This window comes from Maniola hyperantus, chromosome 13 (genome assembly GCF_902806685.2).
Source record: "Maniola hyperantus chromosome 13, iAphHyp1.2, whole genome shotgun sequence".
Lineage (NCBI taxonomy): Eukaryota > Metazoa > Arthropoda > Insecta > Lepidoptera > Nymphalidae > Maniola > Maniola hyperantus.
This window is the reverse complement of record NC_048548.1, coordinates 6217379-6242285: the sequence shown is the minus strand read 5'-3', so window position 1 is coordinate 6242285 and position 24907 is coordinate 6217379. Positions and strand designations below refer to the sequence as shown.

Here is a 24907-nt window from a genome sequence, read left to right as displayed (position 1 = left end):
AAAATAAACCTGCACTGGCTGTGGCTACAGGTGCCTAATTTAGCTCTTAACCTACTTTCCGGTGGTTTAACATTAAAGAGTTGACCGAACATCCTGAGAACTCGTAATAGAGTAACTTTTCTACTCTATTAAAAACTTCAAGCAAGTATTTTTTTAACGTAGGCTCTTAATATCTGTTTATAATGTTAATGTTCGTCAATATCATAGAATATCATAATATGTATTTCAATAATCACAACTTTTAGGATTCCGTACCTCAAAATGACAAAGGAACCCTTATAGAATTACTTTGTGGTCTGTCTGTCCGTCTGTCTAAAAAACCTATAGCATACTTCCCGTTGACCTAGAATCATGAAATTTGGTAGGTCTAATAGCACAAGTAAAGGAATAAATCTAAAATGAGTGTTCATGAACAAAAATTAGTATTTTAAATTTTCAAAGTTAGATAACTATACCAAGTGGGGTATCAAATGAAAGGGCTTTACTTGTACATTCTAAAACAGATTTTTATGTATTTTGATGCATAATAGTTTTTGATTAATCGTGTAAAGTGTCGAAAAATGCGACTGTAATACGGAACCCTCGAGCCTGACTCGAACTTGGCCGGTTTTTAGACACAAGTTCGTTGCTTATATGGAAAACACTGGAGAGTGTGCTAGGGCTATTTCTCGTAACAGTAGAGTTTATAAGAGAGATGCCCGCGACTTCGACCGCGTGGATTTAGGTTTTTAAAACTCCCGTGGGAACTCTTTGATTTTCCGGGATAAAAAGTAGCCTATGTAACTCTTTAACTATACTCATGTAAAAAATCACGTCAAATCGTTGCCCCGTTGTGACGTAATTAAAGGACAAACCAACAAACTAATAAACCAATAAACCAACAAACAAACACACTTTCGCATTTGTAGGTAATAGAATTGAAAATAAACGATAACAACCCAATAATCAACTGCGTTCTAAAAATAGATCCACCACAGTCCTTTTGAACATTTTCTTCTGTTTTACAAGATAGTGGGACGATTAACACACAGGTGTGTTAGTTTACTCGTTTGAGCTTTCATTCGATTTCTTGAACAATGTTATGATAATGCTCCAAACGTTGGAATCCAAATTGAGGTAATGTCTTTTGTAAGAGCGTTGAACTCCGCCCGTACGAGCTAGGTAGGTACTCAAGGATTCCAATTCGCTAAAGTGTTTCTTTATGTAATGTTACCTAGTGATATCGATTTAAGCGAGATCACGTTTTAAACGTCCTCTGCATTGCGAGAAAAGCTTTTTTAACCGTTTTGAAACCTTGTTACTATCATTACGATAGTGACACTTTGATAGTTTATTAACTGACTAGCTTATGCCCGCGAGTTCGTCCGGGTGGACTACACAAATTTTGAACCCCTATTGTACCCCGTTAGGGGATGTCTACGTCATAATAGCTATCAATCTGCATGGCAAATTTCATTCCGTCCAGTAGTTTGAGCTGTATGTTGATAGAACAGTCAGTCAGTCACCTTTTCGTTTTATATAATATTTAGCAAGAAAGAAAGAAAAAGAAAGAAAATCCTTGTATTTGTTGTTGGTTTCACAGATAAAAACAAAGTACAAATGTAACATTTTAATCTGTGACACCAACTAAGTACCAACCATTAGTGACAGGCGGTCGAAAACGGTAATGTATTATGTCAATGCTGTAAAATGCCAGCTACAGTGTGACAATCACGAACACCTCTGATTGGCCGACACTTTCTTACGTATTCTAATTACAATTCGTAAACGTAATACAATTCTTACGTATTGGCTAAAATACATCAACTCAAATTAAATTGCTCAAGAATTATTTGGGCAAAATACCATAAGTTCAGCCAACTACATGACAGCCAGTACTGATTGATGTATCATTTCTGGAATCGACCAGCAGGTCGAACTAAGGTGAATATTTAAAAACATACTTATAGTTGTGTCATAAAGGTAAACTCGTTTAAAAAATATATCGATACATAAATGCTTGCTAAATATTTACATTTTATTGGAGACCCATCGAATAACAGTTTGATTGAATTACAGAGAATGTTTTAATTGATTTGCCTGCACTGGTAACCATTTTATGGCTTATTAATGTGTTAATAATTATGATGGAATAATCGTAGACTGTAAAATATAATATTATGTTTAATATTTAATGAACAGTAATTCATTCTGGTAATAATACATATTATGTATCTAACTGCTTTTCATTCCGAAAGATTTACAGAAATTTTAGTAGGTAGGTACCGCGCCATTTGCGCCAAGTTGCATAAATATTAGGAAAACAAAAGGAGAGAAGCGCATACGTTATTCCACGACTACATACATCCCCTAATAATTTCTCATTTTAGTGGTCCCCAAAATATGCGACAGACGAATTAGGCTACCATATTTCCATGCAATAAATTATAAAAGCGATGTCTTTAGGGATCGAGTCGAGCGTTATGGCATCGTAAATAACATAGTCCGTGGTCGTGGCAATATCCCAGAAAGGAACTGTACGAAATACAGCCCCTTTTCTTAAGAGCAGAAAGCCTTAAAAATGGATTTACGGGGGAGTACCTACAAAAATGCTTATATTAATTTACGGCTTTTAGACTCGTGCGGGAATGTTGTTTGGTCGTGGATGACATATTTTGTATCCATGCAGAACAGATAGACAGACAGACAGTGTTACTGCAACATTACTATTTTTTACTCTTTTATTCGTCGTCTTAATGTTTGTGCTTTGGGGAATATTCTGATTTTGTTGGGAAGATGTTTTCGTGAAATTCAGCAGTGGCATTTTTGGTGTTCACCCATTGGGCTCACCCATTATTACTTCCAGAACTAAGACAATTTAATGTATAACATCCTAATATTTTTTGAAATCGTTTCACCTGTTAATAACAATACTAGAGAGGTGTCTTAGTGCACCCTAAACAAATGTGGTTTGGCTCTCATTTGAATACCTGAATCTAGAATTTAAAATTCAAATACGAACGTAACTATAGAACGGGACAGGTCGAGATAGCAATCGGGGAGGGAACGCCCCGCGCTAACCCGGTGCGGGCGAGCGTGGGTGAGATGCGGGTGAGCGGGGCGTTCTCCCGCCTCATACCCCGATTGGCATCTGAACCTGTCGCGTACTCTACATTTGTATCTACGGAGTGAGAGACGGAGAGTGCTCTGATAACATTAATAATTTATGTTTTCCATCAGGCGGTGACAAGACGATCGCGACAATCGACATCGGTGCAGTTGTCGCGTTCGTTTCGTACCGCGGCGAGCAGTCCGCACGACGACGCCGATGTCGACGACGTGTTCTTCGCGCCGCAGGCGTTGGCGTCTCCCCTCAACCAACACCACCATGACGACGGCGACACCGTTGATGGAACCAAAGGGTAAGTAACAGCCGCACACGAGTGGTCTCGCCACCAACAAGGTTTTGAACCAAAATTTTTACCCGACTACGGCAAAGCCAAAAAGAAGAGTTACGATTTTAGCAGTCTATGTATGTGTGTAGGTACTTATGTATGTATGTTTGTATTTATGTGTTCCACCGTGGCGCCTAAACTACTGAGCCGATTTTGATGAATGAGGTGTCAATCTATTGGTGACAAAGGCTAAATTTTAATGAACAAAATTAATATGGCGGATGTTCTACCGAAAAAAGAAGGGGTTTCAAAATTTTTTTGCAATCGTATCGAGTGGGATTAATTAAAGAAGAAAATTTTGAGTTTATAAATATAAATATACTACAACATTAAAATAACAAAAAACCATAATATTTCTATCGTTTTAGTTTTCAACTGTATCTTGTTTTATTTATTTTTATTAGGATATAAGTTAGCCCTTGACTGCAATCTCATCTAACGATAATTAGTGATGATGCAGTTTAAGACGGAAGCGGGCTAACCTGGAAGGGGTATGGCAGTTTTTCTTAAACTCACACCCTCTGGTTTCTACACGGCATAGTACCCGAACGCTAAATTGCTTGGCGGCGGTAGGGTGGTAACTTAAGCCACGGCCAAACTAGAGGAAATTTAGAAATTATAAAACTCCACAGAATTAACCTGCAACTCTGTCTTCCCTCCTTTGTGCCCTTTAAAATATTTTTAATTAAACCATCGTCCAAATTTATAGATAAAAATAACTGCCTAATACGCCATAACACTTTTGGTCAGGCTCAAAGACTATTGATTAAATACTACCCCAAGGCTTGGACGATAAAATTTATTGCCATTTCATCCCTTATCATGGATTAACTATCGATAGGAAGGTTTATTAGATGGGATTAGCATCGAGGCTATAAAAGTCCTCAGGGATTTTTACTTATGATACCGCTTATTAAAGAATTCGGGAATGGAAATATTTATTATAAAATGCAAAGTCAACCAGACTGCATTTTATATTAGGATTTATTTTTAGGTATGCAAGAAGTGAGTTCGCATATAGGTACAATTGCACGTAACGGTTTAATTTTGAGAATTAAACAGCCGCGGCTTAGCTGAACCAAACTATTAAGATAAAACATGATGAATTTTAAGTAAGTTAGTTAAAATTTTAATATTATTATGATATAATCTAATCATGTAAAATTTTTTTTCACATTTTTTTTTTTAGCTAGCCTTATCTAATTACTATGTAAATCATGACCGCGTGGAATGGTGCCAAGAATACTGGCTGCATTTCCGCGCTGGACAGCCAGGCTGATCCGTTGCGCAAAAAATGAGCCAGCCCTTCTGTCACCAGATGAGGTGTTAAAATATAATGTTAAAATTTTAGATTTTATGGGCTAAAGTTTGGTTTATATTATTTGATGGGGCCTTATTTATTTCAACTTAAGATGATTAGGTACCTACCATAATTGAGAAAAAAAATTATAAACCTACTTACGATTTCATTTCGTATTACTTACTTGTCATCAGTTAAAAAATATGCATGTTCTTACCGTAGCTGACGTTCTAAAAGACTTGAGAAGACTGCTTCGTCGTATTTTTAATTAAAAATCTTCAATCTTCAACTTATAAACCCATAAACGAGTTAGCTATTGTCAGTATTCTAGTAGATTCTAATATATTTGATTGTCCTATGTAGATATCTAACTGTCCAATTGTGAACAACGGGCGGTACTTAATGCACGTATACAATATAATAATATTATATCTCTCTGTTTAGGTAAATTTGATTATGAGGATACTTCTAGATTTATATTCTGAAAGTTTTATTAAATTTCATTTGAACCTTACCTTCTACCTTAGGTTCTTCGAGCTGCTGATGACTATCAGCTATAAATAATAATTTGTCTTCGATTTTAAAAGTGCGATAGCTGTTTTTGAGTTTCAGGGAAGAAGAATATTACTAATAATTAATCTGACCGTGTGTTTAGCAGACCAATCATATCAGTCAAGTCAGATTATTGGCACATGACGTGAAAAAATTATCAGATCATAGATTTAAAAATAATTGATCTGCTAAACGCATCTCCGTCTATTTCCGCTTTGGTGTGCATATCGGGTCTAAAAATGTAACTTTGACTTATGTTTCTATATTGCAGAGCCCGATCGCCACTCGGGTCTTCCAGTGTGGAGTATAGAAGACCAGAACGGAGCGTATCTTGGGGAGCAGGAGGCATCCGTATCCATACTCCCATGCTCGAACCTTTAGCAGACAATTCAAATAGAAGGCAGTTTGGAATGGGCGTTGTTGGAAGATTTTTCAGGTAAGCGGACTCTTTGTTGTTCATTAATCAAGAATCGTAGCATCTGTTAGAATATTATATAATTCTTTTTCTATTCTCTTCTAACTACAATGTCTAAGGCTGAGATCTATAGAGCGTACTTGGTTTTGCTCAGAATTTTCTTACACCTAAAACGAGACCAGATTTATGCCAGACGTGCACTGACCTCAACTTATTATTATACGCTGGACCTGCGATTGCCGACCTTTTTTGAAACAACTTGATTTTCACCATTTTGGCGCTGATAGCAACGGAGAGAATCATGTGAGCGTACTCGGAACTAAATTTTAGTGACACGGAAAAATGAGACATCTATCAATGATATATAATTGACGCTGGTTCCCTGGGAACGGGGACGGGCGCTAATGTGGGACGCAACTTGTTCACGAAAGAAATCAATATTTAAAAAGCTAACAGTTAGTAGAAATAATATTTTTTGATATTTCATACATCCTTTTATGGCTAACAAAATATCATTTGGAATAATATCGTCAAAAACGGGACAATAAATAATAAGTACATACCTAATATTTGATGAAAGAAATTTCTCTATTCTGAATATCATGCTTATGCTCGCGACTTCGTCCGCGTGGACTACACAAATTTAAAACCCCTATTTCACCCCCTTAGGTAATGAATTTTCAAAAATCCTTTCTTAGCGGATGCCTACGTCATAATAGCTATCTGCATGCAAAATTTCAGCCCGATCCGTCCAGTAGTTTGAGCTGTGCGTTGATAGATCAGTCAGTCAGTCACCTTTTCCTTTTATATATTTAGATTAGATTTAAGACACGGTTAAAACGAGATTAATGTGAATAAGTAGGTATATAGGTAAATCTGTCTCATTTTAACTTTGTCTTTAAGTCTGGAAAAAGTTAAAGTAAGCTCAGGTTCCACTCAAGACTTATTTCTGGGCGAAACATAAAGCCTTTTCATTAAAAAAACTTGTAATATTCACAACTTAACCGTTATTCTGTAGTTATTGTCAACGCGCCCTATAAATTGTTACACAATAATAGTAATTAAATAATAAAAGAACATTGAACCGCACATAATTCACGTGTCTCAATTTATTACCCTGCTTACCAGAAATTCCAATTTTAACTTGCTGTAATGGCTTTTTAAATTAATACCTCGTGGACATGGCATTGGGTGTTATTTATGAGACGTTTCGCGATTTTTTCTCGGTGACTTTTTTTTATTTACAGTTATCTCGCATATTCGCTTTTTGCTGCCAGTGTGGCTAAATCCGTTGCACCTATACACAATCTCTAAACTAAAATGGCACGTCTAAATCTATTGTTATCCCTTTCATAATATTGCTTGCGGAAAAGGATAGCACTAGATTTAGACCTTTTAATTTAGTTAAGAGATTGTGTACAAGAGAATTGGCCCCAATATGTCTCCTTATTAGTGAGAGGTTTTGCTTAAATATTATGATAGTATAGGAATGCAAACATGTACCTAAGTGAATCCTAACTGATAGGTAATTATACTAAGTGCGGGCATGATTAACAAAATACTAATAATAATTTTGTCAATCAATCAATCAATCAGCCTGTTTGCGTCCATTGCTGGACACACATAGGCTTTCACAAGAGCGCGCCAACACACATGATGCTCCGCCGTCCCTCATTCACCCACTTCCCGCTGCATTCAGTCCAGCGGGTTGGAGGTCGTCCTACACTGCGCTTGCTGATACGCGATTTCCACTCCAGAACACGCCTGCCCCAGCAACCTTCGTTTCTACGGCAGACGTGGCCTGCCCACTGCCACGTAAGCTGGCTGATACGTGGAGCTATGTCGGTCACTCTGGTTCTCCTGTGGCTTTCCTCGTTACGGATTTTGTCCCACAGAGTGATACCCAACATAACCCGCTCCATAGTTCGCTGAGCGACTTTGAACTTGTGGACAAGGCCAACTATCAGTGGCCACGGTTCAGCGCCATATGTCATAACAGGTAGGACACACTCATGAAAGACTTTCGTCTTTAGGCTTCGGGGTGTAACTAACCTGTGGTCCTCCCTAAGAAAGCCCTGCCCTACCTCAGATACAGAACTACCTATAAATGTTACTCCTAATTTAATTTTAAAGTGGCACGTGCATCATCTAGCAGAAGGATCTTTTGGCAGTGTTGTGCCCATAATAAACCAAGAACTTTTAGAGTATCAGAAGTAATGAGTTCATCAGACAAATGATTTTACGGGGTTTGAGCAAAGGAAGTGGGTGTTCACATATTGATAACTAACACATTATTTTTAAACGTGCGTTCGTGTATTGGATTTGTCTAATCAATCATCCGGTTGTTTGCGTATTGAAATTCAACTGACTACCGCGTTCGGGCTTTGAAAGTATGTGTTCGCGCATTATTTTGAAACGTGCGTTCGTGTATTGGATTTGTCTAAACAATAATCCGTTGGTTCACGTATTAAGTCCTATTAAGCATGAATCTAAATAAGTAAATCTTCCTTTAGTTTTGTATGGACAACAAGATAGAATCATGCCGTAAACAACGAGAAGAACACATTAGTTAAAACCCGAATCTATTAGACGTGTGCAAGCTGTTCTCCGGTGAAGCAGGAGAAGAGCTTTGTGTATTGGCATCATTTATCTTATGGGTGAAAAGATTAAAAGATAAATGATGGTTGATCGCTCCGCCACGCCATCAACGGTGAACTTCTACCTTCCCTTAGTATCCCATCGTTTGTTCTTGATTTCTCAAGTTATTGAGAGAGCAATTTATCTCATGAAATACCAACGAACAGTAGTTCCCCCCCCACAACACGTCATCATTTTTTGTATAGCGCAACGTATGCAAGCATACTATTTAAAGCGGTGCGTCCCGCGTATGTTCGATCGAGAATAGATGATTACGATAATGATAATGATCATGAATATGAACATGAGTTGCATTTTTATCGTGGTGCATTCCCACAGTTGATCTTTAGAAGATCGCAAGGATGAGCGGCAGCACTACGGTATCGTCGAAACGAGCTATATTCGCAGGCCAGACCCCAATCCTTCGAGTTTGTCGTGTATGCATTTGTATTAATATATTATTGCCATTCAGAAGGGTATATAACTATCCCCACACAATTTTAGGTTTTAGATGTATTTGTATTATACATGTAAGCGATAAAATATTTCACGTTAGAAATCACTTTAGCAAAAGATTCTCAGAGCACCGAGACGCTAGGATTTCCTTTAGGCAGGACGTACAAACATCAGAGCGCTCCGACCCTCCTTCGCATGAGTGTCTTCAAACGCTAAAGTTGATTTATGTATTTGTATTTATAAAAACCATCAGAAGAGTGCAGAACTCCAAGCAATATCTGTTTAACATAGAGATCAACAGACCTATCTGTGTCTCTAGTCAATTCAATTCTAGTTTCAGACACATGCGTGGCCCTACAGATAAGAACGTGTTCCCTCTGTGCACGTTCCCTTGCACTTAGCACTCAATGTATGCAAGCACCGCCGCGCCGGTGGTCCGTCAACACCCGCGACAACTCATTTGGCATTTAGGCATCGACCGCTGGGTCGTTCCCATGTACTAACTTCCCAACTGCAGTTTTCCTCGTTATACGAGTGTTTATAACGTTTTGTAAATTTGACCTTCTAAAATAGTCATTTTATGTTTTTATGTGTTAGTACAGCATTATTATAATCTACTAAACTGGTTTTTATAAACTTTAACCTAATATTTTTGTACTCTTTACAACAAATTTTCCTATTGCTTTATTAGTATGGGAGACTATTAGTATGAGAGTCCATGATTGTTACAGGGGTATCGACGAATTGAAGACTTGACGCAATTTTCCAAAGTATTTTGTACAATTTAGTAATCGTCGTCAGAGGTTTCCATAACATACGAGTCTTACCTCGTAGTTTAACTCACAGCTTAAGAGCGATCACGCACTCATCCGATCCTAATCCGTGAAAATACGGATATTATAAAAAATATATACGTCATATAGTTCTATGACTACTTAGGAATGTATTGTCACGGACTCAAATCAGATGAGTGCGGAACCACCCTAACTGTAGGTATTTTGTCATGGGCCCTTGCATTTATTTTAGTGATAGTTTTTATTTGGAATTATCTAATGCCCGGCATGCATTGCTTCTTCGTATATGAACGATTCACGCGTCACCTATTACGTTGATGATACTCTGCAAAAATCTTCCTGCAAATTCGAGCAACAACTGTAAAAAGTTGCAACTTAATCGGGTGAATAATTATTAAGTAATACAAGAACTAAAACAAATACGGTACAAACTGGCACAGACAAAAAATCACTTAATCAATGTTGTTATATTTAGATGGGCTAACCTTAATAAGATCATTTTGGATCATTGCAATGGCTCCCTGATACAAATAACATTTTGTAAAACCAAATTAGGCACAGTCTGGTGATTCTTATTTAATTAACGACAGTTAGGGAACTTCGAACAAAACGTCTAAGCCTCGACGTCTCTGGCAGGCGTCTAATATTAGTACATTTGATGCAGGTGGCCCTAAAGTAGCCCTATTTTTTTTGGTTTTACGTCACCATATCCTCATATTTGCCATAATATCGTTGATTCAGGATCAAACCAAGAGTTCCCTCACTCTAGATCACTCTGCCAAGGCCCAGGGGGATTAGATCTATCAAACTACAAACTGCTAATTTCTTTATAGGAGATCCCTTCGCAAATCAATCACACACCAAGAAGAAGTAGCCCGTCAGTTAGACGAGCTCATGGACTATAGGCCGTACTTCACGTGGTGGGTCAGCACGGTCCAAACGCTGGTGCTTCTCTTGTCTCTGCTGTGCTACGGCTTCGGACCGGTCGGCTTCGGAAGGCATACGCATTCCGGACAAGTGCTGGTGAAGAGCCTTAGTTTACAGCAGGTAATAAGTTAATTTTTATACTTAACTGACTAATAAGTACCAGACAATAACTGTAAAGAGTTTCAGCTCAGTCGGATGAACGATGTTCGAATGCATATTATGTAACATATAGGCAAGACAAGCAATATTTTCTATATGTAAGAAGAGGATTCAGCTGACCAGAATCACCGATAGTTTCTAAACTGAAGTGGCAATGGGGCGTACATATACTTAGATAGCTCGAACAATCGATGGATATTGGTGACCCGAAGTGCTGGAAAGCTGTGTTCTAGATCTATGGCCAGAAGAGAACGTCTATCGTTTGACCATGACGAGTATTTAACGCTTCTTTGCAAACTGAATTTTAAAACATGGGTCAAATTAAATGACTACGCAAAACTCCGTTAAAGATAGTTGGGTCAAAAGATACACTTTAATGTAAATTGTTAAGTAAAAGTTGATAAGTAAGAAAGCCTTTATTCTGCGGTATTACACAATATTGTGGAAACTTAACATTTTAGTTTTATACTGAAAAGGTACAGCGACGTAACTTGTATGCAGCCCGCGGGAGCAGTAATACCGCAACTCAAAACTCCTTTCTTGGTATAGTTTTAAATGGCGCACGTTGACAACGTAAAGCTTTTAGGCGAAGCACATTACAGCATTTAATGCGGGAACACCTGGGAGTGGGAAGGCAACTGGATGTTACAAACATTATATATGCAACATTAGTTCGTTTCTAGCTCAAACTTGACAAAGTTTTCTGTCTTAATTATAATGATCTTTTAATTTTTTAAATCTTGCCAGTTTCCACTCGTAATTCGGAGTACCTATTGCATTAGTCTTTCTACATGTTATGTACCTGGTACGTTTGTATTTATAATCGAGAAAGACTAAGAAAAAAGGCAATTGTTACTGTGGTCGAAAAAGTTTTAGTAGGTACAACCTACAAATAAAAATATATCATTATATAACTAGCCGGTAGACACACGTCGCTTGGGTTAGTAGAGGTTGGAACCAATTTGAAATTCTGTTAGATTGAAGTTTCTGAGGTCAATTTTGAAAAAGGTACCTAGTCATTCTAAAGACGTCATTTTTAAATACGGGACGACAGGGTTCTACCAAGTGTAAAACCATTGTTATTTTTTTGGTTTTAACTGATGCTATCTAGTTTTTAAAGAGTGCAAAATATAGTGGAGTTCAATATTATTTAAAATAATATAATACTAAGTATATTATAATATTAGTGTTTCATTACGTGAAACGTCTTTTTTAGAACTTAATATCATAAGAATCTTAAAGTAAAGTAAACAGTATAATTTATTAACCGTTTTATCCTAATTTTATTGACATTTTACATAATATGTGTGTCTTTAATTTTTTTAAGGTTGAATGGGAAGAACCAGCTTCATTTTGGTTGGGACCACGGGCGGCCGACCTCATACATTTAGGAGCTAAGTTTGCACCATGCATGCGGAAGGATGCGAGGATAGCGAGGGCGATAGCTGCCTCAGCGAGAAGGGAGAGGGACACGGCGTGCTGCATACGGAACGATGACTCGGGCTGTGTGCAGTCTTCAAAGGCTGACTGTTCGGTAAGCATTTGCCTCTTATAAAAATATGACTGACACATACCTCATACAAGAAATTTATGAAAGCGTTCAGACTGTAGAGCGCGTAGCTAGGAGACTTCGCAGTGTTCTGTAACATCTTTATATTAAGTCCGCTCTTCACACACACGTGACATGTAGCATGAGTGTAACGAAACTAAAGTGTGGATTGTTGAGCGGCTTTGCGTCCAATATCAGTTTTATTTTACGTGACCACTCAGTGATAAAGGGGTTGACTGATTAGGCTCCAAAAAGTTGCTAGTGTAGTAAGACGACAGGACAAAGAGTGCGTCGCAAACTATTTAATTATTGTCACGTAGTACTCAGAGTTCACGCACAACTGCGAGCAAAGTCACAGCCGCGATTTGTGAAAAACTAAGACAAAATCTAACATCAGACAGGGAACACCGCGAAGTGAAGAGCGGGCTTTGTTAATTGTGCAAGCGTTTAGTTTTGTCAAGATACTACTGGTGCTGCACGTCACTACCGTCATGCTTTGTTTGTAATTATTTAAATAAAGTTAGGTACTTACGTTCAAATTGGGATTTTGTAAAAGTCCCGCAAATTGCAAATGAGTGTGGCCACCAATTTAGTGACGTCAGCACTAGACCGAAGTTTCGAGCTGATAGTATATTTTTACTGAAATATACGTCAAATGACGTCATTTGACGATGTTCGATGTAAATGTGACATGGTTCCAGCGCAATAGCAATTTGCGGGACTTATAATGGCTTTTAAATTAGTAAAACGGATCCTTCTATTAGAAAATATGGAAAAGAGAAAATTTTACGATACTTTTATACTATAACTTTGTAAATTCAAATTGATGCCGACTGTTAAAATTTTTGTATATTAATATTTTAAATACTTTACATGCAAACAACAGATTAGAGGATTAGTATCAAAGGTAAGCCGTTAATGTATTAAACCGTTTGAGGTCAAATTATAAAACCTGAATTTAAATTTGTACCTAAATTAAGCTTATAGCAGTTAGGTATACCTAGACTGCTTAGTCGTATTTATTGTTCTAAAGTTAGTTATTTGAATTTTTATTTTGAACATTTCAGAACACAATATCAACGTGGAAAAAGTGGTCTTCAGGCGAATCCGGTCCAGGAGGTCGAATATCTGGTTCAGTTTGTGGATTGGATCCTAAGTGAGTACCTATCTTTATGAGTTACTAGCTTATGCTCACAACTTTGTCCGCATGGACTACACAAATTTCAACCCCCTATTTTATCCCCTTGAATTTCCAAAAATCCTTTCTTAGAGGATGTCTACGTCATAATAGCTATCTGCATGCCAAATTTCAGCTTGATCCGTTCAGTAGTTTGAGCTGTGCAATGTGCATCTCGACTAGGACATGTCCGCGTGTCCTCCTTCCAATTGTGAATATAAAGAGTTTGTTCTACACGCTGGCCGACCCCGCAGGACGCACCAGCTCCCACCTGGCCGCAGACTAAGAGTTATTCCACTTTGTCATTTCCTTCCACAAAAATTACTGGTGTAACAAATACTGGTGTTTTATTACAGATTTTGTGAAGCGCCGCGATCAATAGCACCTCACGAATGGCCGGACGACATAACAAAATGGCCGATTTGTCGCAAGTCAGTCATAGATGGCTCAGCTGCTGCCGGCCGAGCGGGTCATGCTGCAGAGCATATGGCGTGCGAAGTCATCGGCCATCCGTGTTGTATAGGGGTCCATGGCCAGTGCGTCATCACTACGAGGGAGCACTGCGATTTTGTTAAGGGTTATTTTCACGAGGAAGCTTCGTTATGTTCACAAGTAAGTTGGGGGCTACTTAATTTTTTATCAGATATAATCCGAGGATATATTATTCGTTGCAAATACCTACAACTGCTATAGCTATGATAGCATACTGGTTAGGACGTCCGCCTCCTAATCGGAGGTCGGGGGTTCGATCCCGGGCACGCACCTCTAACTTTTCGGAGTTATGTGCGTTTTAAGCAACTAAATATCACTTGCTTTAACCATGAAGGAAAACATCTTCTCGGTAGGAAAGGTATTCCGAACCAGTGGTAGTGATACATCTAGTATCTGACGATTCAAAAATACTTGTAAAAGTTTAATTATATCATGAGGAAACCTGCTGAGAATAATGTTCTCAAATCAAATCAAATCAAATCAAATCAAATCATGAGGAAATCTGCTGAGAATAATGTTCTCAAAGTTGTGTGAAGTCTACCAATCCGCACTTGGCCGCGCAGACTATAGCCAAAAACCCTTCTCAGTCTGGGAGGAGACCCGTGCTCTGTTATGAGCCGGAAACGGGTTGATGACGATGATGATAACAACTTACAACGTTCTTGAAGGAGTTTTACTAAAGATGCTTTTTAAAAACGTCAAGTCTGTTTTTTTGTTGGCTACACCACCACTTGCTTTGCTGTCCAAACCGTTCCGTTACAATAACGGAATTCTGAAATGGTTTCTGCAATAATTTTCATCATCAATGTTACTTGGTGCAACAATGTATTCACATGTCTTATGTCACGTTACAGGTGTCTTGCCTGGACGACGTCTGCGGAATGTTACCGTTTATGCGTCGCCGTCGTCCTGACCAGTTGTATCGAGCATGGACTTCACTGTTCGTGCATGCAGGCCTCCTGCACTTAGCAGCCACCCTGGCTCTTCAGTGGCTCTTCATGAGAGACCTGGAGAAGATGGCAGGCCCCGTCAGAATAGCCTCCATATACCTTGGTAGCGGTGTCGCTGGTAACATGGCTTCTTCTATCTTCGAACCGTATAGAGCTGAGGTAATTATATTCCTCTGTCTACTTCAACTTTAGAAGAAGATTTTGTAATTTGAAGCAGCATCATTGACTCGTCACTGATCGTTGGTCTTTAGTGTTATATATTTTTTTATTTTGATGGTTAAGTTCAAGCAGCAATTGGCAATAAAACTGACGATCCAAGCAACTTTGTGCTTAAATCGCTGAGGAAATATTCATAATCGAATGAAGCAATGACGGTGAGCAGTATGTCAAAAGCCATGCATACAATTTGTATGAGTTTAAAAATCTTTAGACTTACTAACTAAGCTCAATTTCATTTTCAGGTTGGACCGGCAGGATCTCACTTCGGGTTGCTCGCGTGTTTGATAGTTGAAGTTATTGGTGCGTGGCCGCTGTTGAGGCATCCGCGACGAGCCCTTTTAAAACTCGTAGGAATTGCGATAGCGCTGTTCTTGCTAGGCCTTTTGCCTTGGATCGACAATTTCGCCCATGTGTTCGGATTCGTCTTTGGGTTTCTGCTCGCGTACGCGTTGTTGCCGTTTATAACTTTCGGGCCATACGACAGACGGAGGAAGATTGTACTGGTGTGGGTGTGTTTGGTGTCGGCCGCGGCGATGTTGTGTGCACTGATCGCGTTGTTCTACGCGGCGCCGGCGTACGAGTGTACGGCGTGCGCCTACTTCACGTGTTTGCCGTTCGCGCCTGACATGTGCGCGTCGCAGGACGTGCGGGTGCGGCAGCTGGACGGCGTATGACGGCGCGCGGCCCGGGCGCCCCCGCCGCCGCCGCCGCCCCCTCACCCCGCGCACCACGCGCGCCCTTCGTCATTTCAGGCCTGCCGCCGCGCTGCTGAAGCATAAAACGTTCACAAGTCACAACATTAAACGAGGGACAGTTAGTTTTCTGGTCACTAGAGCGCTAGTGCAGTTTTTGACGCAAATAACAGCAATACTGATGTCGTAATAGCAAATACAGTAAGTACTTATTTGCAAAATAGATGTTTCGAGAAAAAGGCAGCGGATAAACGTTTTTCACACATTGAAACTAAAAATAACAGCTTACTCTATAAGTTTACTTATTTGTCAATTGATTTCTCACAGCTTTTACGACAAAATTGTTATTAATTATTATCAATCATTGTCATCGGTGTAAAGATTTAGCCTATCCGATAATAATCTGCATTATGAACATCGTGGTCCTGACGAAGTCTCAATTTCGATGGATCATTTGTTGGTCATCTGTTGGTAGGTAGCCATTTCTGTGATCATGTAGAACCATAAATTAGATTCCGTCATCTGGTCAGACCATCAGACCGTCTTGTTAATGGCCTCTCCTCTCGTCCTTCTGCCCTCAGTGTAGCTCATTATAACATCTTTATCTATTTAAATACTGTATACCCAAGTTAATTGTGTCATAGTTATCTTTGCCATCACGATGTGTATCTTTGGCAAGGGTGCGTTTCCACTGAATTGGAGCTGAGCAGGGACGTGTTCAATAAATCAATCAGTTTATTGTTATTTTCTCATCCATCTGTCTGATTGGTCGCTAAACACTACTCCGCTTAGCTTCGTTCCACTTTAGTAAAAACGTATCCTTACACTATGTTAAAGCCAAGGAGTTCATGAAGCCATAAAAAAGTACAAAATTTAAATTACTGCATCTGTTACTAGTGGATAAGATGAATAGGTACTGCTTACTAACTTTAATCTAGAGCATAATCATTACTGCATTAATTGTACTAAGAATTATAATCAGACAATTTCACACGAACGCTGCATTTTTGTTTAAAGCAGGTAGTAGGTATACAAGTCTCTTCTGAGGTCATTATTGATATACCTAAATCTGCATTTGCTAACTGCATTTACTATTACGACGGTAATAGTTAAAACAACAATGAAACACGGCGCTAATTCATTACAATGTTAACCTTCGCCGTGTTGTACCCTGTTGTCGTAGTTCTTTGCGTCAGAAATCGCGCGGCTTGCCTAGAACTAGAACCCACGTTTGGTGTGCCGAAGCCTTACACCGCATTTGATCAGTTTTGTCTTCAAGTCGGCGTGCACGGAGCCCTCGTCTTTATATAATTTTAAGTACAAAATTACTTCGTCTGTTAACTTTGAAAATGACAATTTAAAATTGTAATTGTGTGTCAAAATTAGTTGATTTAATGTGTGGTGGGAAATGAAAAGCGTATTTTAAAGCGAGGGCAAAACTGATTGGTTATCAGGCATGATTCTTTCACTGCCATTGTCGTTGTCTTGTGATCTCACAGTATTATAGCGCTCAACTGCTCGATTGCGGTAGGATGACAGCTACAACGTCACGATCGCAAACACCTTTGATTGGTTGATACTCGCTCACTATTGGTTACAATGCATTGTTGCAACAAGAATACCATAAACTCAGCCAATCACAACAATTGATATTGTAATGATGATTAATGCAGCTTTTCCGCAATCAAGCAGCAGTTCGTGATCGATGCTCAAACAACCCTGTTCGACCGCAATAAATAAATAATTAGAAGATATATTATCATCTTATTCTATCACGAAGTCGAATAGTGTACATTGATCTCGTGAAATATACCTACTCATTTATTGTTTATCATAAGTTTGCATACCTATTATCTACATGTAGGTATTTATTGCGTTATTTTATAATACGATTCTTAGTAAACATATGCGGTAGAAAGATTCCAGTTAAAGCACTAAAATTAATCATTAATAACTCTTAGTGCTTTTAATTGGATATCATGTCTAACCAACCTTTAAAATGTGATAAAATACATTAAAAAAATTCGTACTTTAAAGCGTAATGATATTTGTACATACTATGTAAAATATAATTTAGCATGATCCCAAGTAAGATGTACCTATTTATATACAAAGTTGCGTTTCTCGATTCTTCTGCATGCCTTCTACGGGAAATTATTGCCATATTTTGTATTGTGATATATAAGACACGCAAAAATTTTGTCAAATTACGTTAAAATCTGCTAGAAAGGGTGAGTTACATGAGCACAATGAGACCTTGTTAAGAGAAGTTTCCCAAGCGAGCTACCCATAACCCAACGTTCTTCATACAAACACAGTTTGGTATTCATTATAATATTAACCAATTATAGTCAATGACATTTTGTAGACAAAATATATTCTTGAAACTAATATCTGTGTTTGTGATTTGTCAGATTTCCGCCAAAATACCTGTATTTAAAGTTACACGTTATAGATTTGTACGTAAATCCTTGAGACCGTAAATCTTTGAAACGAATATCTGGCGAACCACAGTCACTCATATAAGTTTCTTGAAAGTATCTAGGTACATCTACATTCCATTGAGTTTATTGTTATTATATAATATGAAAGCCAAACTATTTTTGTTTGAAGCAGACTACCAATAAACTCCTCTTAAAGCGCATTTATCTTCTCTGAAAGTGTCATTTGATAGTATTTTTTATAATTTTTTATTTCGGGAGTTTTTCCTTTGGAATATGTCACTCCGTTATTCTTCTACATTTATTAATTACCTATGTACGTAGGGTCTTCTTGTACAGCTGTAACAGAACCCTAGCCTGATCCGACAAAGGTTGTGATAGAGCGCTGTTACAGCCGCTTATTTTGGTAGTGTTACCTACATACTTTGAGTTTACGATAGTCTATTCAACTTTGTTACCAAAATGAATGGCGAGTGTTTGAAATACAATGTTTTGTTTGTAAAATTGGCCGTGGCGTTTCCCGGAATTAGGCTTAATATAAAAATTTAGTATATTACTAAATAATGTAAATAGCGTAAACGAATATTTGATAAAATGTATTCGCTATTATTTCCATTGATTGACAAATTATTATTCCAGTCTAATCATTAAGTCTCACATATGAATTTTAGTTACGTCAATTTATATTATAGTTATTATGATGAAGTCTGCGTAGGTTAAATGGTTAATTTGTAATATATTTCTAACTATGTATCATTAGGACCGATTTGTTTTTACTGTTCATGTATTACGTAAAAAACTGGCCAAGTGCGAGTCAGACTCGCGCACTGAGGGTTCCGTAATGCAATCGTATTTTATCGACATTTTGCAAGATACATCAAAAACTATTATACCTAAAAATAAATAAAAACCTGTTTTAGAATGTACAAGTGAAGCTCTTTCATATGATACCCCACTTAATATAGTTATCTTACTTTGAAAATTGAAAATACTAATTATTAGTTTAGTTTATTATTACACAATTTAATTTTTTTGTGTGATGTGACTACAAATTCACGGTTTTCAGATTTTTCCCCTAAAGTCAGTTATAAGACCCACCTACCTGCCAAATTTCATGATTCTAGGTCAACGGGAAGTACCCTGTAGGTTTATCGACTGACAGACAGACAACAAAGTGATCCTATAAGGGTTCCTTTCTTCCTTTTGAGGTACGGAACCCTAAAAATAACAGCTTGTCAATTTCTTGTCCCTCTTATGAGAACTTCGATCTTTATAATTCAATGCCTCTGACCGAGATCTATAGGCAACTTTTTGACTTTTCTCAGACTTTACTTAGAGTTAAAGTGAGGCAGAGTTATAATTTATGTCTCATACATTGACCTCTATTTGATTATAGCATAGCAGCGTGAGCGGCATGTGAGTATACTTGGAACTCAATTTTCTCATCATTGAGTTCCAAGTAAGTAACTAAATTTTCGCGTATGATACATTAATAAGTCAACGTCATTCATATTGATATGTCAACGCAAAGATCATTTCGCAAAAAGTGACCATGTTAAATCCCGGTACCTACGTTTGGTGGGGTGCTTTGAATCGGCAAAAAATTACTTAATTTTGTATGACACACAACAAACCTATAATGCGTAAAAAATGTGTCCTCACGCGCCATTTTAGCTTTTTGTGTCAAATTCCAAGTTAAAAGTACGATTTAGTCCTTATTTCAAAGGTGAACCGTACTTTTGACCTGACAGTTGACCCATTCAGTTAAAATGGCGCGTGAGAAGTCATTTTGTACGGACTATACTGAGTAGGTATATCACTGGGCACCGTATTTGCATATGAACATTTCAGTGGTATGACATAAATCTGTCTCATATTAGCTCTAATTAGTAAAGTCTGAGGAAAGTCAAAGATCTTGACCTAGTGAAGGGAAAAAATCTATACTGCCGGAACTATACCCTGGTTATTTATTTTATTTACCTTAAATAAAAGTAAAACGTAATACATGAATCGAAAAGAGTTAAGATGGTTGCAAGTGTCAAGTAAGTCTTGTATAGATTGGGAATGATTTATACCGAATTTATTAATAAGCTAGTCAAGCACTTTAATTTTTACTTATAGGTATAGTTTTGCTGAAATAATTTTATATTACGAAATTTGTTGAAAGCACAAAAATGTACTGAAGACTTTTTTGTGAATGCTGAAACAGTGTAGCTGATATGATAAATAATCATCAGTAAATTGTAAATATTACAAAAGCGAAACAAGGGAACTGAAAGTGTACTTTTAACTTCGAAATTGAATTAAATTTTTTTGTTTATTTGTCGGTTGTATGTCTTGACTGACTGACTGGCTAACGAGTAACACTCTATCTGAATCTACTTGTACGTATTAATGAATCCACGTCAATAAAATAAATCTAAAAGTTCGAAAGGTAAGTTCTACGTAGGTTAGAACTTACCTACCTACGTAGAACATACAAACTTTCACTAACAAACTTTTTTCATCCGGCAGGGACATGTTATCGGACACTCTTAGACTGAGATCTATAGAGCGCACTGACTTTGCTTAGACTTAAGACAGAGTTAAAACGAGACAGAGGTGATATCTCTCACATAAATCTGTCTCGTTTTAACTCAATCTTAAGTCTGAGCAAAGTCTTTATTATCATTACCTACTCAAAAGTTTTTGATACAATTCTTCAAAAGGTAATGTGAACTACGAACTGCGCAGAATAAACTAATGTGGTTATCATAATTTATTATCTTGATTTTATCAGTTGGAGTAGACAAGTACCTACTTACCTAGTTTTCCTCTCACTCACTCATCATTTTCATGATCTCTTGTATTACAAAGTTTTTATACTTATGAACCCTTTTTGTACTTTTATCGCACAAAAATGACAAATAGGTACTTAATTTTTAGTAAGGCTGAAATATAGCTCAATTATAATTTACTTCTTCTTCTTCTTCTCGCGTCGGTCCCTCTATTTTGAGGATCGTGGCTCCTCCTCCATCCATCACCTTCTCCACGTTGTTGTGCCATTTTTCTCTGTTGGAGGCCACACGAATTATTTACTTACGTCTTATTAAAAAGGAAAATCAAGAAATACCAACAACGTTAAAAACTTCGTCCTAAATGTACCTATTTGGAGAAAATATAATTTTCAGATATACTGAAAGCATCGAATAAATGTGTAATAAATTAACTGTTGTCTGAAACTACTTGTTAACTGTAACTTGTTAAATGAAATCTGTGTATAAATTATTGTGTGCTTGCAGTTTAGTCTTGATTGTGTAGACGTATTAAATTGACGGTCAAATTATTTTATATTCTCAGATCATAGATAATCTCACCAATACTTACCTATTATGGTAATGAGAAAACACCTAGTAAGTAGATATTTTATACTTTATCCTTTATAATAATTTACATAGGTACTTACTTATAGTTAAAATTCTTTATCCTTGTATGTCCAAACATACCTACTAATATTTCGATATCAACATTATAAAGTTTATATTAGACGGTTCATTCGGTGTTGTTCACTCGTGTGATTGTCTCATTTTGTTTACCACTTTGAGTTCAGACTTTCATTTCGAGTGAAAGATACCGAATGAAGGACAGGAATGAACAAAAAATGAACTGTCTGATATCACCATAATGTAATCTCTGTGCATTAGGAAAAAAGCCAGTAGTCCGAATTAAAAAAAAATGCTGGACTTTTATTATTTTAACAACTGATTATGCCCATTTTAAAGAATTTTAGCGATTTGTGCTGCATCACAATTCACAATACTTCTAAGTGCCACAAAACCTTTTAATAAAATCACATTTATTAGATGCCTACCAATATTGTTTAATTAATAGTTATTTTATTTTAGCGTTTAAACTACCGTGAGTGATTTCCATTATAAATAATATCTATCCCGGCTGTACTCACGTGTCTAGTCGACGTTAGCGCGACTAGTTTCGAACCCATCCGGGGTCCTTTTTCAAAAGAGTCAGTTTGCGCACGCGCAGCGGGCTCTAACGTCGACTAGACACGTGAGTGCAGCCGGGATAGATATTAGTTATTTTATTATTGATAAAAGGCATTTACATTGGTACGATTATAACAATTTGCGATTGTTATAATTCAATTCCAATTGCACCTCCTACCATTTCAAAACGTTGCTGTTTCAAAAAATAATGTTGTAAATGTACGTATTTTTATACTAAAGAATAAAAACAATGAAACAAAATAAGTCGTGTTCGCGTGATGTGAAAGTGCGGTATCAAAACGAGATTGTTCGATATTCGTTTTCGTTGTAATAATATAATTTCAGCGATGTTATCTCAAAGTGCCCTTGCGGTCGGCGCGGCGGCCCGGCGGCGGACTGTTTTCAGAATTTAACTTTAGGACGAACATTGACGTGGCATTTGGCATCTTTCGATTGAGAAAAAGGCCATAGATGGTCTAACGGCAGGATATTTATAATATGATAGTTTAGTACCACTGAACTCTACTAATAGATACAAGTACGCTGGACCTGCGATTGCCCACTTGTTTATGATTTTTTTTTTTTTTGACTATGATAGCAGCAGTTAGCCTCATGTGAGCGTACTCTAATTATTAGTGATGAGACATCTGTCAACAAAGTGTGAACACGAAGACCATAAGCGTCAATTATAATTCCCGGTACGCTCGGTGAGGTGCTCCGAGTCGGCAAAAAAAATAACCTACACCTCTTCCAGCGTACCTACTTGTGTAAGTAAGTCCATTGTTTAGTACTTATACATATTTGGTTTTCTGCTTTTAAACGCCCTATTTTTAAAACCAAACGACTAATTTTTTTTAATGATTCCTCTAAGCTCCTTTTCTCGTTCGCGAGATGTGAAACGCCACATTTAAAATACATAATAATATTGTACATTGTGAACATACAAGTAATTGATATTCTAATACATAAGGATATGGTAAAGTAATCTTATTGTAAACTAGCATTAATCGAACAAGAAACCTTATTATCATAATATGTTTGCGTTTTATTTCATCATCATCATGATTAACCCATCGCCGGCTCACTACAGAGCACGGGTCTGCTCTCAGAGTGAGAAGGGTTTTGGCCATAACCTACCACGCTGGCGAAGTGCGGATTGGCAGACTTCACACACCTTTGGGGACATTATGTAGAACTTTCAGACATGCAGGTTTCCTCACGATGTTTTCCTCCACCGTTAGAGCAGTGATACATGCACATAGCTCCAAAAAGTTAGTGGTGCGTCCGGGGATCGAACCCCCGATCTCCGATTAAGAGGTGGATCTCCTAACCACTAGGCTATCATAGCTTGCGTTTTATTTGTGCGAAATATTTTCTTTTTAAAATCCCCTTCATCAGCTTTATTAGATTACAAATTGCTTTCGAATCATCAAGTGAAATAAATGAATGTACCTACGGGTTGTTATTCTAAGGAATGTACCTACCACTTTGGATCAGAAAGCCCTTCAAAGTAATATCTAACGTTGATAAAATATGTCATACAAAAGTCTTCCTGTATAGATAAGGGGTCACAACAAATTTGATAACCATCATGGATACGGCTGGTGATGGGTTCACAAGATAAAAGGGTAGCTCTCGAATGTAAATTATTATGTTAGGCTGCCTGCGCTGAGTGATTGCGTCATGTATTTATGGCGCCTCAAAAACAGTACCTACCTCCTGTGGGCAACACAGAAAAACCTGCCATCTGTCACCCGTGAGTGGAGGTGTGACAGCGCGCGGGAGTAAAAGAGGAACGATATAAAAGTAATTAAGCGAGATATAAGTACGAGGTGATTAATTAAGCTAGATATAAACTAAGTGGATGTGACAAGTGTACCTGAATATAAGACTGTGGACATTGGAACTGCGTTTGATTCATACTAGGGTCATCCCAAGACTAATAAACCCGGATTGGAGGTTAAGTTGTTTATATCAGAAGATTGGATGTGATTCATGCCCAAAAATGCGGGTCTATCCTGGAAGATGTTAAAAGTGCCTGTACAAGACGCATAGCAACATATTTATTAGGTACTTATATCGGAAATTATATGAAGAAACCTACCTGAACGAATAACAAAGTGAATATGAAATACATACAAACTGCAATGGTGCTACACTATTACTTTGGGAGTACTTGAGTAGACCTGTGTCGAGTTGGAGGACTTGTCTCCAACGCAACTACTCAAGAGATTGGTTGGAGGAAAGCACCTTATACTGTCTGGAACAAGCAGAAGTACGTAGGTCGATGGGTCCAATGCATCCATAGGTTGTATTGAAAGCGGTGAATCTGTGTACTTACCTTCTTACAGTGGATGTTCATTAAAGCATGGGTGAATATTAAGAGTGCCTAATGTAAGATTACTGCATCAAAATACCTAAGTAGGTATTTGATAAGTCACAATATTACCAATTGATATAGAACAGAGTAAGTGAAGGCTATAATTATTAATAGTAAGTAGATATCAGCATTATGACTTATTTGAGAGTTCAAAGTAAGGGATTATAGTTTTATTCTGACCGCTTTAATGGATTATTATGTAGGGACATACCTAGTCCAAGATTTGATCTATGAAGTTATAAGGAGTATTAGTATTAATTTCAAGACTGGATGCAACGCACCGTAGTACTAACACCTTGTATTTTAAAATCGAAATAAGGTAATAAGTGATATGAAATACTTTAAACCAA

General features: G+C 37.5%; 1 protein-coding gene across 4 annotated transcripts in view; it reads left to right on the top strand.

Annotated features, from left to right (window-relative positions):
- Positions 1-23210, top strand: part of rho-5 (rhomboid-5) — a 157047-nt gene extending 133837 nt beyond the window's left edge. For 3 of the 4 annotated variants that reach the window (XM_034974928.2, XM_069502672.1, XM_069502671.1), the window contains 9 exons: positions 3220-3401; positions 5558-5722; positions 10422-10635; positions 12002-12208; positions 13110-13130; positions 13291-13379; positions 13757-14012; positions 14747-15001; positions 15304-23210. In XM_034974928.2, coding sequence (XP_034830819.2) covers positions 3220-3401; positions 5558-5722; positions 10422-10635; positions 12002-12208; positions 13110-13130; positions 13291-13379; positions 13757-14012; positions 14747-15001; positions 15304-15735 — 1821 coding nt within the window. In that variant the 3' untranslated portion in view covers positions 15736-23210. The remainder of the gene's footprint in view (positions 1-3219; positions 3402-5557; positions 5723-10421; positions 10636-12001; positions 12209-13109; positions 13131-13290; positions 13380-13756; positions 14013-14746; positions 15002-15303) is intronic. The other variant, XM_069502670.1, reaches the window with a different exon arrangement.
- Positions 23211-24907: the final 1697 nt, after the last annotated feature.